This window comes from Orycteropus afer, unplaced genomic scaffold (assembly GCF_000298275.1).
Source record: "Orycteropus afer afer isolate SDZICR_OR568_19922 unplaced genomic scaffold, OryAfe1.0 scaffold00004, whole genome shotgun sequence".
Classification (NCBI taxonomy): domain Eukaryota; kingdom Metazoa; phylum Chordata; class Mammalia; order Tubulidentata; family Orycteropodidae; genus Orycteropus; species Orycteropus afer.
Window position 1 is genome coordinate 20,086,006 of NW_006921591.1, and position 15,977 is coordinate 20,101,982.

General features: G+C 37.1%; 1 protein-coding gene across 1 annotated transcript in view; it reads right to left on the reverse strand.

Moving 5' to 3' along the window:
* The window catches only part of CLASP1 (cytoplasmic linker associated protein 1), a 416,010-nt gene that overhangs the window by 86,541 nt on the left and 313,492 nt on the right, over positions 1-15,977 (reverse strand). The window contains exons 30-31 of the mRNA XM_042780565.1: positions 3,126-3,269; positions 2,451-2,557 (exon numbers count right to left, since the gene is read on the reverse strand). Of these exons, the coding sequence (XP_042636499.1) occupies positions 2,451-2,557; positions 3,126-3,269 (251 nt within the window). The remainder of the gene's footprint in view (positions 1-2,450; positions 2,558-3,125; positions 3,270-15,977) is intronic.

Genomic DNA, 15,977 nt, shown 5'->3' on the forward strand with positions numbered 1-15,977 from the left:
CTATGCTTTCTATTTACCATAAAATCACACTAGGTAAAATGAGCAAAAATACAAATGTGTGTTTAATGATGAAAACTTCCTAGTCATAAATTTTTCTGAAAACCAAGCAGTATTTGTTTATTAGTTAATCAAAAGCAATAATTCTTTCTTCACACAGGAACAATAATTAATGGAATATCGTACGAAAGTTGAACCTGCTATCTATAGATTCTCAATCTATAGTATCTATAGATACTCCTGGGTTGGTAAAAATTAGTTCCTGACTACTGACATTCTAAAAAAACTATTAAATTGGTTTAGTTCATCATTTTAGAATATTTCCCTGTTATCACCATGATCTGAATATTGAATTTTTGGATTTTAAAAAAAAGTTCATTTTGATGTTTAAAGTTAAGACTAAGCATAGGCAATAACTTTTGTCCTTAAGAATGAAAAATTAACATCATATGGTCAAGATCATTCAAAAGAATGACAAAATCAAAGAAAATTAAAGTTTCAAGAGCAGTGCTCAGAGAAATAGCTGAGATTCTATACTGTAGAACTTGCTAGCAGTTCCCACAAATCTTCTACTTAGACTATTAGCACATACAGTAATAAAATACTTAATTTGAAGTTTACTTTTTGCTTATTACCTAAATAAAGAATGTGGTAACTAATAATGAAATTACTAAAAGATAAGAAATATGAACTGTTTATTATAGAATTTCTCAATTATACATTTCTCAATTACTGTCACAGAAGTATCACTTCTAGACAAAGGCAACAATTTACAGAGAATACAAGTTTTCTATATGTTACCCTATCAGGAAAGAATATGTAATGATTTTACTGTCAACACTAGATTCTGGTAATTGAAGACAAGCCATATATACCTTAAGTATAGATGTTAGTATTAATAAAAACAGTTATCCAGTCACACCTGGGGGAAGTCAGACATATTTCCATTAGTTTCTGATCTCAATTGCCTAATTATAACAACCTGTTGAAATTATGACCACATAGACCAAAGTTGGAGACCAAATACTGTAATCCATTATACATAAATACAGTACAGGGAACATCTGGATGTTAAACACAGAGCAATATAAATAGTAAGGCACTACAGGTACATAAAGGAGCTCTGGTGGTACAGAGGTTAAAGTACTCAGCTGCCAACCAAAAGGTAGGTGGTTTGACCCCAATAGCTGCTCCATGGGAGAAAGATGTGGCAGCATTATGCTTCCATAAAGATTTACAGCCCTGGAAACTCTATGGGATACTTCTACTTTGTCCTAGAAAGTTGCTACGAGTTGGAATCAGCTTGACAACAGTGGGTTTTTGTATAGGTAGGTAAAATACTTTGTTTCAACAAGAAAATATACAAATTTAACATGTTTCAAACTTTCTATAGAATAAGTGGAAAAACTGAAGAGAACTTCAGTAGGTAAGAATGGAGTCTGGTAGACTTTAGAAATCTAAATTTAAAAGCACTTTAGTTTTGATATCTTCCTAGAAAAGAAGTAACCCTTAAAGGAAAAAAAGTATACTTGCAGTGTTTTCTTTTACTTTTAAGATCTTGATGTAAGCAACTCACAGGACAAAAGCTGCATTTTTGTTGTTAGTAATCTCCAAAAGCTGGACTTTTTCTAAATAAGCACAGCCTGTGTGATCCTTGCAGGTCCAGACACTGGCTCTCTCCTCAAAGTTCTGGCCTACAGGGTTCAGAGCAATTCTGTTCTGAGTGGGGCCATGCTAACTCCAGCACATGTGAGTGGGTCACTAAAGCCACCATGCAGAGGCATCTAAGGCTCTGGTCTTAGAAGTATTATCTAAAGATCCCTAGACATAATGGTTTCTCTTTTTAAGTCACTGTATAGGTTCTATAAGGCCAGTGTTTACAGAGTCACAACCTAAGTCTGAAATTTTAGTTCTTAGGTTCTAAATCATAGTCCTTCAGAGTGACATTCTATTTCAAAGAGCAGCTCATAATGATAGCAAGTAGGCTTGGAATGGCTACTTGGATAGAAAACTAGCCCAGATTTGGTATGGACTGATTAAAAAGTGTTTTCATGGAAGACTAAATACCTTCATGTTCTTCCATCACTTAGAGAACAGATGATGAATTTGTACATGGATTCTATGTAAAGCAGTACTAACTACAACTTTTAGTTTTAAAATCTGTAAGTACTAGAGTACTTAAAATCTAAGATACTACAGAGTATGTAGAGTTTGGAAGGACCTCAGAGAACATTTAACATAAGCTGTTCATTTTGCAATATAAATGAGGCACTTTGCCCAAGACTATATACATAGTTAAGACTACATAGTTTGAGTAAGGATAGAACCTGTGGTCTGCTGAGACCCAACACTCTTTTTAAATATTATTAAGCTGGATCCTAAAATCTAGAAATAGGTTGGATAGACATTAAGGTACTTTATAGTTTTCTTCACTTCTGTTAAAAGGACATTACCTTGGAGACAAACCACCATGGGAACAGTTGGTGGGTGACGTTAGGGGACTGGTCCTACTGCTGGTGTGTCTGGAGGGAGTCCGGCCAATTGTATTGCTTGGAGAGCCCTGGGCAAAGGCAGAATAAGCACCATTATTCTAGAATTGTACAAAGAATATAGTTCCAATCCTTACTGGCCTTTTAACCCCCATGTAAAAAAATGGGTAAAATATGTACAATCCCACCCATCCCTGAATAATAAGGCCAATTTAAAGTACATATAAATAGAAAAATGCTAAACTGTTATATAGGCATTCCTGGTGTTGAATGACTGATGTTGGTTATGCTAGAGTAGCAGACATAATTGGGCATTTGCATTTTGTAGTGTTGCAAATAAGATTAATTCAATTAATGAACAAATAACTAGTTAAATGACCTATTAAAAACTCAATGGATTGAACAACCTAAGAAAAAGGCCACGTTTAAATACCAGGTTTATTCATTCATTCATAAAATGCTTATGAAGTGGCTATGGATATAGCAGGTTCAGACTGGCCCCCAATCTTGAGGAGATGCTTACAATCTACTGAAAAAGACTAAAGAAACAGGCTATTTTATTAGATAGGTTCTAGACAACAGACATGCAGAGGTTATAGTCTGAGTATACAGGCACTTACTGTGACCCAATACACTCACCACACTGGTGTTACTAGAATTCTTCAGGTGGTTATGTAGGAGTTTGGTGGCACCATCCTGGAATGTTTTTGGCAAGGCACCAAGTAACATGGTAAACTCAGGAGTGTTCAATTCAAACAGAGAGATTAGCACAATTTGTGCTGCCTAGAAAAAGAAGGCATGATCAATTTATGTGATGCACAATAGCATACCTTGGTCAGAACATCCATTACAATAGTTTTAAAAAGAAAACAGCTTTATATAAATAAAATAAATCACTAATAAGAGGACACCTTTCACCTAAAAAAGCAAAACGAAGAAGTGACTGGAGAAAATATTAACAATCATAAATACTCACGCTTCAAGCTAGAAAATAAACCATAGCTTCATATTAACACCTTGGCCTTGGATTTCCACAGCACATTAATGGTAAGTTCCCCTAACTTTTTTTTTGTTGTCTGGCATCACAAAGGAAACTGGTAAATAGGTAAACGAAACAATAATTTTTTTTTTAAAGCATAAGACTGTTCCTACTCTAGCAAGTCAGAACTGGACAGTGTTTTCAGTGTGTGATCTGGAAAGAGCAAGCTTCTAAATGGGTGGCTGCTGGGTCTTCTTGAGAAACGTCCCTTGGCCCTTCTGCAGGATGTCCTAGTAGACATCCATAGACCTGTGCCTATGGACTGAGATAACCTAGAAAAAAACAGTTCAAATACATCAGAAAGCTCATACTTTTATATCTGTGGACAAAGGAGAGAGACCATTTAGGAAGCCAACCAGACTTTGGTACAACTGAAAAACCAGTTTGTCTTTGCCTTTGGGAAAACATTTTTCTTTTCCCTATTAAGAAAACATATTACAGTACTGCTTGTAATGACTGTAGCAGCAAAGTAGGAGAAAGCAATTAGCTAAAGCAACAGTAGCCAAGTGAGACTCAGACTTTTCTAGCAAGTAATGTGCTTTCTATGGTACTTAGTACTAAAAAGACAAGAAAAGAAGAGAAGACCAAAGTGGATGATAGAGGAGACTCTGAACCTTGCCCTTGAGCGTAGAATCGCTAAAGCAAATGGAAGAAATGAAAAGGTAAAAGAGCTGAACAGAAGATTTCAAAGAGCAGCTCGAGTAGACAAAGCCAATTACTATAATGAAATGTGCAAAGACCTGGAGTCTGAAAACCAAAAAGGAAGAACATGCTCAGCATTTCTCAAACTGAAAGAACTGAAGAAAAAATTTAAGCCTCAAGTTGCAATATTGAGAGATTCTATGGGCAAAATATTGAATGATGCAGAAAACATCAAGAGAAGATGGCAGGAATACACAGAGTCACTGTACCAAAAAGAACTGATCGATCTTCATCCATTTCAGGAAGTGGCATATGATCTAGAACCAATGGTAATGAAGGAAGAAGTCAAAGCTGCAATGAAAGAACTGGCGAAGAACAAGGCTCCGGGAATTGATGGCATACCAATTGAGATATTACAACAAACAGATGCCCCATTGGAGGCACTCACTCAGCTATGCCAAGAGATTTGGAGGACAGCTACCTGGCCAACTGACTGGAAGAGATCCATATTTGTGCCCATCCCACAGAATGTAGAAATTATAGAACAATATCATTAATATCACATGCAAGTAAGATTTTACTGAAGATAATTCAGAAATGTTTGCAGCAGTATATTGATAGAGAACTTCCAGAGGTTCAAGCCGGATTCAGAAGAGGATGTGGAACAAGGGATATCATAGCTGTTGTCAGATGGATCTTGGCTCAAGGCAGAGAATACCAGAAAGATGTTTACTTGTGTTTTATTGACTATGCAAAGGCATTTGATTGTGTGGATCATGACAAATTATGGACAACATTGAGAAGAATGGGAATCCCTGAGCACTTGATTGTACTCATGAGGAATCTGTACCTTGACCAGGAGGCTGTCGTTCGAACAGAACAAGGGGACACTACATGGTTTAAAATCAAGAAGGGAGTGTGTCAGGGTTGTATTCTGTCTCCACACTTATTCAATCTATATGCTGAGTAAATAATCCAAGAAGCTGGACTAGATGAAGAAAAACGTGGTATCAGGATTGGAAGAAGAATCATTAACAACCTGAGATATGCAGATGATACAACTTTGCTTGCTGAAAGCGAGGAGGACTTAAGGCACCTACTGATGAAGGTTGAAGAATACAGTCTGCAGTATGGATTACGTCTCTGTATAAAGAAAACAAAAATCCTCACAACTGGACCAATGAGCAGCATCACAATAAATGGAGAGAAGATTGAAGTTGTCAAAGAATTCACGTTGCTTGGTTCTACAATCGATGCCAATGGAAGCAGCAGTCAGGACATTAGACAACGTGTAGCATTGGGAAAGTCAAGTGCGAAGGAACTGTTTCAAGTGCTGAGGAGCAAGGATATCTCCTTGAGGACTAAGGTGCACCTGACACAAGCCATGATATTTCCAATCGCCTGCTATGCATGTGAGAGCTGGACAATGAATAAGGAAGACTGAAGAAGAGTTGATGCTTTTGAGTTGTGGTGCTGGCGGAGAATGCTGAAAGTACCATGGACTGCTAAAAGAACTAACAGATCTGTCCTGGAGGAAGTGCAGCCAGAATGCTCCTTGGAAGCAAGAATGGCCAAACTTCGTCTCACCTATTTTGGTCATGTTGTAAGAAGGGACCATTCCCTGGAGAAGGATGTCATGCTTGGTAGGGTGGAGGGTCGATGAAAGAGGGGGAGGCCTTCAACAAGATGGATTGATACGGTGGCTGCGATGATGGGATCAACTATAGCAGGGATTGTGGGGCTGGCGCAGGATCGGGCAGTGTTTCGTTCTGCTGTGCATGGGGTCGCTATGAGTCGGAAACGACTCGATGGCACTTAACAACAACAACATGGTACTTAGTAGCAGACAACCCAGGTTTATAAAACAATGCCTGAGAAATTAACTCAGATTACAAGGTTTTGATTTAGAAATACTACACCAAAGGAAAATTTTAGTTAATACTAATTGGCATTTCTTACAAAGGCCTAGAGAGTGAAGAGAAAGAAAAACACATTACAAAAAATTGTTCCTGTCTATACAATATTTTCTTTTCCATTTTAACTAGAAGTATACATTTATTTTCGCAAAGACTATAATTTATAGGACTGTAGTAATTATTCTGAATTTTTTTCCATGACACAGAATATTACATGTGCTTGCTGATAAATTCTTTGGCAATAAACAGCACAAAATATTTCAATGCTTTTATAATGATAAAATTAATTCTAGAATCAATTAGGGCACAAACCACTATTTTGTGCCTGGAGAAGGAGGAAAAAATCCCAAAGACTCAAATGTATTGAAACCAAAATAAAAAACTAATTACAAACTTAAAATATCAATAAAAGAATGTTTTTCAAAGAATCATAAGTTGCTTTTGTCAACATTCCAGAAATATTTATTAAACAAGCACTGGGAAAATGCATATTGTTTTTTCCTTGATTCTTAAGTGTAATCATTAGTAGGTTCTCTATCCAAATTAGATCAAAGGGGCCAGTAAACTTTTAAGAACACGTAAAAAAGTTACTACCCACTATACTAAAATATAAATTCCTACATTTTGAAACATTTTAAACACATTTTCTGAAGAAACCTATTTCACCACAAGTTTTATGTACTGTTTACATGCTTTACATATAGTTAAATTCAATTTAAATAGAGCAAATTCAAAATATCATGCAAGTAGCCTGTGTATTTAAAAACATTTTATTAGATGTTAGAAAAGAGCATGCAGAAAAAATTCAGAGTACTTCAAGGAGAAAGGAAGAAGCTGACTTGAGTTTCAGCTGTGAAAACACTTCAATGCCATCAATTTAATAAGTTTGAGTACTTAGTTTATGTTGATTTAAATTTATAAAGTCATATTCTTGAATATTATAATTTCATGTGGTATATGTCACTGCCTTTATTTAAAATTCTGTATTTCTTCCCACATGGCACAGCCAATGACACAAACTAACTTGAAGATTTTCATGAAATAAAAAGTATAAAAGTAGTGGTATCATTTAGGAACAGGAGGACTGCAAGATAAGACAACAGGACTAGAAATTGTGAAAATTCATGACTACTTAGTATTAGTGACTTTTATCCATGTAGGAAAAATGTCCAATATACTTTTAACTTCTAGCCCATTAAGGACTTTTTCCCCCAATAATCTTAAAGTTGAATCTTAATAAGAAATTAAGTAAGAATTTTGAAAATGTAATTAGTTCGACAGATAATATGTGTATGTATATATAATTTTATAGTTTTAAAAAATCAGTTTTTGGCTTAAAGCTGCTTCCAAAATAAAATCTTTTTAAAGAGATCCAATCGTCCACAATGTAATTTATTATTTAGGTACATTATTTTAAAAATATTTTTTACATCAAAGTTTTTAAAAGAATGAGACTTCTATGGTTCTACAATATTTTATCTATGACTCCTTGAGTTAGTAAGGTATCAGAATACTGGGATCCAAGTAAGAAAGAAACCTAGGTTATATTTATCATCACCACCATTATGCTATTATTAAAGGAGTAATTTCCAAATATGGAGTAGAGTTGCAGAGATACATTTAAAAATAGCCAGGGGCATAGCTCATATTCAGTATGAACCAAAAAGCTGAATATGCAACTGTTCTTGAATCCATCTTTGAACTACTGTTTTCCACAAGAGACAGAAACATTAACCAGTCACACAACATCCCAGTGTGGTGTTGAATTCTTCTATTGGACAACTCTAGAGCAATTTAAGATCAAATGGTACATTATACTCTCACACATGCCTCCACAGTGGAATTTGCGGGTAAGGGTAAAAAGGTTATTCAAAATCTTACTGATGCTGCTTGAAAAGACCTCCTAGGCCATTATCTACCTTGAATGCTGTATACCTTACTCCAATTGAACCCAGTGCCAGCAAGTCGATTCTGACTCAGCAACCCTGTAGGATAGGGCACAACTATCCCACAGGGTTTCCCAGGTTGTAAATCTTTATGAAAGCAGATTGCAATTATCTTTCTCCCACAGAGCGGCTGGTAGGTTTGAACTGCTGACATTTTGGTTAGCAGCTGAGTAGTTTAATCACTGCACCACCAGGGTGCCTCTGTATATACCTTATAGCAGAAAAGAATTATTCCTAATAGATGAAAGATAAATAAAGCTTGGACAAATGCTTTGGTTAATATTAACTTCAGAAAATATGGAGAAGAAAAGCAAAAAGAGTTTTCTAATTTATTAAACGATTACTGCTCCCTTTAGAATGTCATTTTAAAAAAATATTATACAAAATTAACAAAGACAGCATAATTCAAAACCTTCAGTCATTCCTTATTTAGTATTTCTCTTTTACTAGTGTATTAAAATGATAGGTAACCCAGCAGTATATTTTCTCTTCTTCTCTTAGTATATATACCAGAGGTATGCACTTGACATAGGTTATTCCATTGGGAAGATAGTTAATCATAAAACATACCAAAACACAAACATTTACACAGGCATACAACCCACACACATGCTCATGCAGGCTCACACAGTATTATGTTATTTTAGATTTCTTCAGAATCTTCCCAGTGTAGGATATGGAATTAATAACCCAACGTAAACAGAGAAGTTTGTTTTTTAAAATTAGTACACAGTTTTTAAACTACTTGTTTACAATTTTCTTTCAAGTGTCCTCCTCCAGGCCCAGCAGAGGCTGAAGCTGACCTAGCTGGGAAATCCTCACCCACTTGACTATGCTGATGCTGGGACTGACAAACAGGAAAGGTGGGATGATTTAATCAGGGAAGGGAAAGCTCTTAAACTATGGTTCTTTGATAGCAGTGAGTGTTTGGCCTCTTATATAAAAAATTATTTAGACATATATAATCTAAAACTAAGAATAATAAAAATAATAATAGCTATTAAATCTCAACACCAACTAGGTCCTTTTACTTAATAATCACAAAACTCCAAACCTGGAAAGAAGTGTCAATAGTTAGCTGAGATTCCAATCTTATCTGATAGTTAACATGCCATGAAAGAAATTTTAACTTTCAAAGGTTATTTATATACTCCCTGCTTTAGACAACAGCATTTTTATACATTTTAGGTTTTTTAGTAGTGCCTTCATTTTCCAAATTTCTCTAAATGTTTGAGTACTAATTCATTTTATCTAACAAAGTAGGTGCTATATGTTAGAGAACCAGATGTGATTCAGCAAACATTCAGGACATTCTGAATCATCATATTAATATACATTAAAAATTCAACTGCCATTACTCCCCTTTGATATAGAAAAACTTTAATTCTCAAGTTGTTTCATAAAGTTGATGAAAAACAGTATCTTAACAATACCAAAAAATATAACAACCACCAGACAACAACAGCAAGAGCTACAGCAGCAAATGAAGTAATATTATCTATGTTTTATAAGCTTTATTGCAATTAATCCTCCCCGTAATGCTTGGAGGCAAGTATTGCTATTCCCATTTTACAGATAATAAAAGAGAATCGAGACGTTAAAATTATTTGCTCATACAACAAGTGGCAGAGGTGGAAGTCGAATGTAGGGATAAGTCTAGAATCCATTTTCTTTTTATGGTTACGACATTATATGGCCTTAACACAAACACAGTGCATTAAGAAAGTTCTAGTATACTTCTGTGTAGTTTGGCTAAGACAACTGGTCAGGATTCCCATGCTTCAAAAATGAAAAAAAGGTTACTTTTAGAATAAAGTAGGCCAGTTAAAGTTTGAGTGGGGCTTCTTTATCTGGTTCAAACCAATCTCAGTGTGGCAGGTGGCATCATCTAAGCACTCTTCACTGGTGGATGGTTTGAGTTTCAGTTTTGATTGCGTTTCTCCCACCTTTTTTTTAAAACATTATTTTACTGCGGTAAGAAAATGTAATGAAAATTTTGGCATTTTAACCATTTTCAAATGAACAATTCAGTGACATTAATTAAATTCAGTGTTGTGCAACCATCACCACTCTCTATTTCTACAACTTTTTTTTTTTTTATGACATCAAACTGACACTCAATACCCATTAGGCAATAATTCCCATTCCTTCACTCCCCCTCACCGCCTGGTAACCACTAATCTACCTTGGTCTCGATAAATTTGTCTATTCTAGATAATTCATGTAAGAGGGATCAAATAGTATTTGTCCTTTTGTATTTGATTATTTCACTTAGCATAATGTTGTAAAGGTTCAACCATGATATAGCACGTATTAGAACTTTTTTTTATCTCTTTATGGTAAAATGATATTCCATTGTATGGATAATCCACATTTTGTTTAGCCATTCATCTGTTTTGGTAGAATTAGGCTTTTTCCACCTTTTGGCTATTATGAATAATGCAGCAATGAACACTAGGGTATAATAACCTTTCCTTTAAATAAAAAATCTTAAATATTTAAACACTACCACCAGCAATGTAATACACCAAAAAGCAAAGATAAAAACAACAGAATATTAAAATGCTGAAATCAGCAAATTTGAGTTTGCATCAGCTTGTGTCAGTTTAAGTGTTTCAAAGTGCTTTCACAAATACAATCTTATTGACATGGTGAATTAACTACATTACCTGTAAACTCTCCAGGTATTATATGCATAAAATTAATATTCTCCAGGGATACTTAGACAATGACAGTTTAGTGCACAGATTCCAGACTGAAAGGTTCTTATAGTACTTAGAACGTAATCCTATCCAACTCTTAAGAATAAATTAAAGCAGGACACCTTGGTTCATGACCATAAAATACTATTAAATCACCAAGATTCCCATAATCCTTGATACAACCCTTGTTGCTGTTGTTATTAGGTGACATTGAGTCAATTTTTGACTCATGGTGACCTCACGTGACATAATAGAACTTTCTAGGTTATAATCTTTACAGGAACGAATTGCCAGGAGACACTAGCAGCTGAGTGCTTAACCACTGTACCAACACAAGTCCTTGAAATAATATCCAAGAATTTGAAAATGAGGTAAAACTTGATTTCTTTAAAATAGACAGTAAGTGTATCTTTAGTGCATTAAAATATCTAGTTAAGAGTAGTTCCTGTTTTATTACTGCTTTAAAATTAATGTCAGTTTTAGAGCTGACAGCAGAGTGATATTTACTATAGCACAACTCTAAGTATTTAATTTATTATGCTACTATATTCGTTTGTGGTACCCTGGTGGGACAGTGATTAAAGTACTCAGCTGCTAACCTAAAGGTAGGCAGTTTGAAACCACTAGCTACTCCAGGGGAGAAAGAAGTGGTAGTCTGCTTCCATAAAGATTTTTACTTTGGTATGGAAAGAGTCTGTGAGTAGCATGATAACACTGGGGAAAGGGAAGATACCAACTTGTGCACAAAAGATATAGATGACAGAGACTAATACCAGTATATGCACAATACTGCATTACCGCTAACACCAAACACCAGGCTACGGAAAATATACGGACAACTGAGAAGATCAGATGGGGGTCGGTGAACAGGAATAGACTCTAGAGCAATGATAGATTCAGCTGAGGATAATCTTGCACAGATACTAGTGATACAAAATAAACAAAATCATTACAGAAGCAACAGAAGACAGACCTGGAGCAATCCCTCAGAGACAGCCAGACACCTTGGGAGAGAGAACTACCAGATCTGTGCACTCAGGACCATAGTATTGGGGAACACCAGCCTCATCTGGCACAACATAATACATAAAAATATTTTTCCACAACCTACTTTGGTGAGTAGCGACTGGGGTTTTAAATGCTTTCCAGCGGCCACCTAATGTGCAGCTAATGGTCTCCTACTGTTGGAAGCAAAGAGGAGTGAAGAAAACCAAGGGCATATGGAAATAATCAGCCCTAGAATATGACGGGAATAGTGCTGAGGAGCAAGGATATCTCCTTGAGGACTAAAGTGCGCCTGACACAAGCCATGATATTTCCAATTGCCTCGTATGCATGTGAGAGCTGGACAATGAATAAGGAAGACCTAAGAAAAGTTGATGCTTTTGAGTTGTGGTGCTGGCGGAGAATGCTGAAAGTACCATGGACTGCTAAAAGAACTAACAGATCTGTCCTGGAGGAAGTGCAGCCAGAATGCTCCTTGGAAGCAAGAATGGCCAGCCTTCGTCTCAGCTATCTTGGTCATATTGTCAGAAGGGACCATTCCCTGGAGAAGGATGTCATGCTTGGTAGGGTGGAGGGTCAACGAAAGAGGGGGAGGCCTTCAATGAGATGGACTGACATGGTGGCTGCGATGATGGGCTCAAGTACAGCAGGGGTTGTGGGGCTGGCATGGGATTGGGCAGTGTTTTGTTCTGCTGTGCATGGGGTCGCTATGAGTCGAAAATGACTCAACGGCACTTAACAATAATAACAACAACAACAGAATATGATGGACCTCGAGACCAGAAGAACCAGATGGTGCCTGGCTACCAATGCCAACCACTCAAAGAGGAATCAAAATTAGAGATCCTGGATAGAGTGGGAGGAAAACATGGAACAAAATTCAACACAGTAATGACCAGAAATACTGGTCAGATGGAGTCTAGTAGGACACCCAAAACTATGGCCCTGGGACACACTTCAAGCTGGGATAAAACTCACTCCCACGGGCTGGTCTCAGCCCAACAGGAGAAAGACTTACATGCAGAACACTCAAAATAAATAAATAAATAAACCCAGGGTGAAGCATGCACCCACCTACTTTACAGAAACACATGCCTTGAAGCCATTGGCCATGGGGCACCAAAAGGGCAACAGTGACATGGAGGAAAAGCTGGACAGATAGGAGTGCATAACTAAGAAGGGCACAGGAATGGGGGAATCACTGGGAAGGGAGAGGAGGACAGTGGGTTAAGGGTTAGAGATGGTAACTGGGGAGTGAAACTAAATGTACATGAACTGTTGAATGTAAAACAAACTCTGCTCTGTAAATTTGCACGCAGAGCACAATAAAAAGAAAATAGAACAAAAAAGATTTCAACCTTGGAAACCCTCTGCAGCCATTCTACAATGTCTATAGGGTTGTTATGAGTTGGAATCAATTAAACAGGAACAGGGATATTCATTTATATAACATTAAAAATACATGTCAAATTCTTGGAGAAGACAGGTTATATAATCACTTGTTGTTGTTGTTATGTGCCGTCGAGTCGGCCCCGACTCATAGCGACCCCTCCTTGGGTTTCCGAGGCAGTATCACTACGGAAGTAGGATTGCCCTATAATCACTTACAACTTCAAATAAGTTTACAGAAGTGTCCAATAACTGGTGCAGCAAAACAGAGCAATTAAAAGTCAATCTAGGGACTTCTAGCAAGATGCAGAATATGTATGTAAGCTACCTGACAAAGAAACGAGAAACCAAATGAAACAGACACAGACAATAATCCTGGAATTCTGAGCTTTGAAGGAAAGGATAAAGAAGTGGATCAAATACCAACTAGAAGAAACTGAATGAAAACAGTGAACAAGGAGACAAACAGAGCTGTGACTGCCAACTGGCCTGAGAGTGTAGCATTTTGAATTTTTGCAAGCTGTGTTCTGATCAGGCCAGGAACCTGATAATGAGCTCCACTTGTTGAGGACTGGAATACACCCACACTGGTACCTGGTGACCAGAAAGGTGTGATATTTCCCTTACTACCACACCCTCCTGATGAACAGAGATACAGTCATACCTTACCCCCGACTCACATTCTGGACCAGCAGCAACTCCAAACCAGATTAAATGTCATGTCTGTAGCCACTTTCCAAGCAGCCAAGAACTCCTTCCAGAACCAGTGACCTATCCCCTGCTTTGAGCTCAGCTAGCAGGAGCACCACTCAGGTGCTTTGTCCCCCCAGTTTTCTCCTTTCTTTTTTCTTTCTTTCCTTTCCCTTGTGTATTTTATTGTCTTTGTCGTGCTCCTTTTTCTCTTTTACTCTTTTTGTTTTTTTCCATCACTTATATTTCTTTTGGTATTCTTCTTTTATTTTTTTACTATTCTCTTTCCCTTGTTCTCTTTTCATTTTCCGCCTTCCCAGTTTTTCTTTTCCTCATCTTTTTGTACTTCCCATTTTTACTCTTCTTTCTTTGTGGTTGTTGAATCTTTGTTTATTCTCTTGTTTTATTATTTTCATTTTTGTTGTGTTTTTTTTTGCACCATCTAGTGGGCATTAGCAATCGTGTCAACACTAACTGTCTTGGTTTGCTAGTGCTGTTAATACAGAAATACCACAAGTGGATGGCTTTAACAAATAGAAATTTATCCTTTTACAGTTTAGGAGGCTAGAAGTCTGAATTCAGAATGCTGGCTGTTGGGGCTGGGTGAAGGCCCCTGACCCTTGGGGTTCAGCTTTGCCTCTTATTCCAAGCCCACTGGAGCTGAAGGTATCTCCTAGCTCTGCTGGCTGTTGATGCTGACAAACACAAGGTTGGCAGATAAAATGGCATCATCCCAAAATCAGCAGCCAACAAGGTAGGTCACTGGTTCAAGTCCAGGAACTGAAGATGAAGACTTGGCCAAATGCAGGACCCAAATGTGCCAAAAAGCCAGTGACTTTCTTCAAAGCTTCTCATAGTTAATCACATGAAGTGATTGTTATCTCACCATGGGGAACAACCACATCCTATTGCCAAGTTACTGAAAAGCACAGCCCAGCCAAGTTGACACATAACCTTAACTACTACACTATCCAACCACATTTATACCTCTTAAAGCCTCACCCACTGGGTGAGAGCCACAACCTGCTTCTGCATCAACTGACTGACAACAGATGGCAGCCCAAACCACCCCAACCTAGCTGAACTGCTCTAAATGAACAGAAGACACAGAACTGTGCACACATTCTCATTCCCTATAACACCGACCAGGAGACAGGTGGTAAGCACCTAGATGCTGCCAAACTAGTGAACAGAGTAGCATGTAAGTTCTTTTCACTTGGATGTATCAACAAAATTAACAAAAGAAAACAAAACAACTGAGTGAACACAGCAACATACTATCATCAATTAAATATAAATACAATAATATCACAATGTTTCAGAAACAACAATTCAATTCATAGAAAGAAGCAAGATAAAGTAGTACAAACACAGGACCAAAATAAGGAGTGAGACAATGTCCCTAACAAAAAAATGGCATTGGAATTACCTGATAAGGAATTAAGAAAAATTTTATTTAGGTACCTTCAATGGATTGAGAGAAAGATCAAGGAAAGCACAACAAAATCAAGGAAAATACAGACAAAACTCTAGAATATTTTACAAAAACAATACGAAAACAGACACTTTCAGTAAGACGGAGGAACAGGCAGACAAGCAACACAGATTCTCTTCAACAATGAAAAGAAAAACCAATTGACAGAGATACAGAAGATAATCCTGGAGCCCTGAACTTTGACAGGAACTATGCAGAAGTGGATTAGGCACCAACTAGTGGAAAACCCTGAACGAAAATAGGACCTAAGAATAGGCTCTGTTTGCCAAGGTCGGCAGGGACATATGAAAGGCTGACAACAGGAAAGGAGACAGGTGGTAAGTGTGTAAGTGCTGTCAGATAGTGACTAGAGGACCACAGTACCCTGCTTGCATAGATAACATACAAAGAAAACAAAAATCGTGGACAAGTCACTCCAACATACAATCACCAATTAAACATAAACACAAAAACATCACAATGCCTTGGAGACAAAAGAGCATCACAGTCCACACAAAGAAGCAAGATAAACCAGAAGAAACAAGGGACCAGGATACAGACCCAAAACACATCCCTGAGGAAGATGCAGCATTGCAACTCCCTGATAAGGAATTCAAAAGAATTATATTTAGGTATCTTCAATGAATTGAGAGGCAGTTCAAGGAAAACACAGAGAAAACCCTAGAAC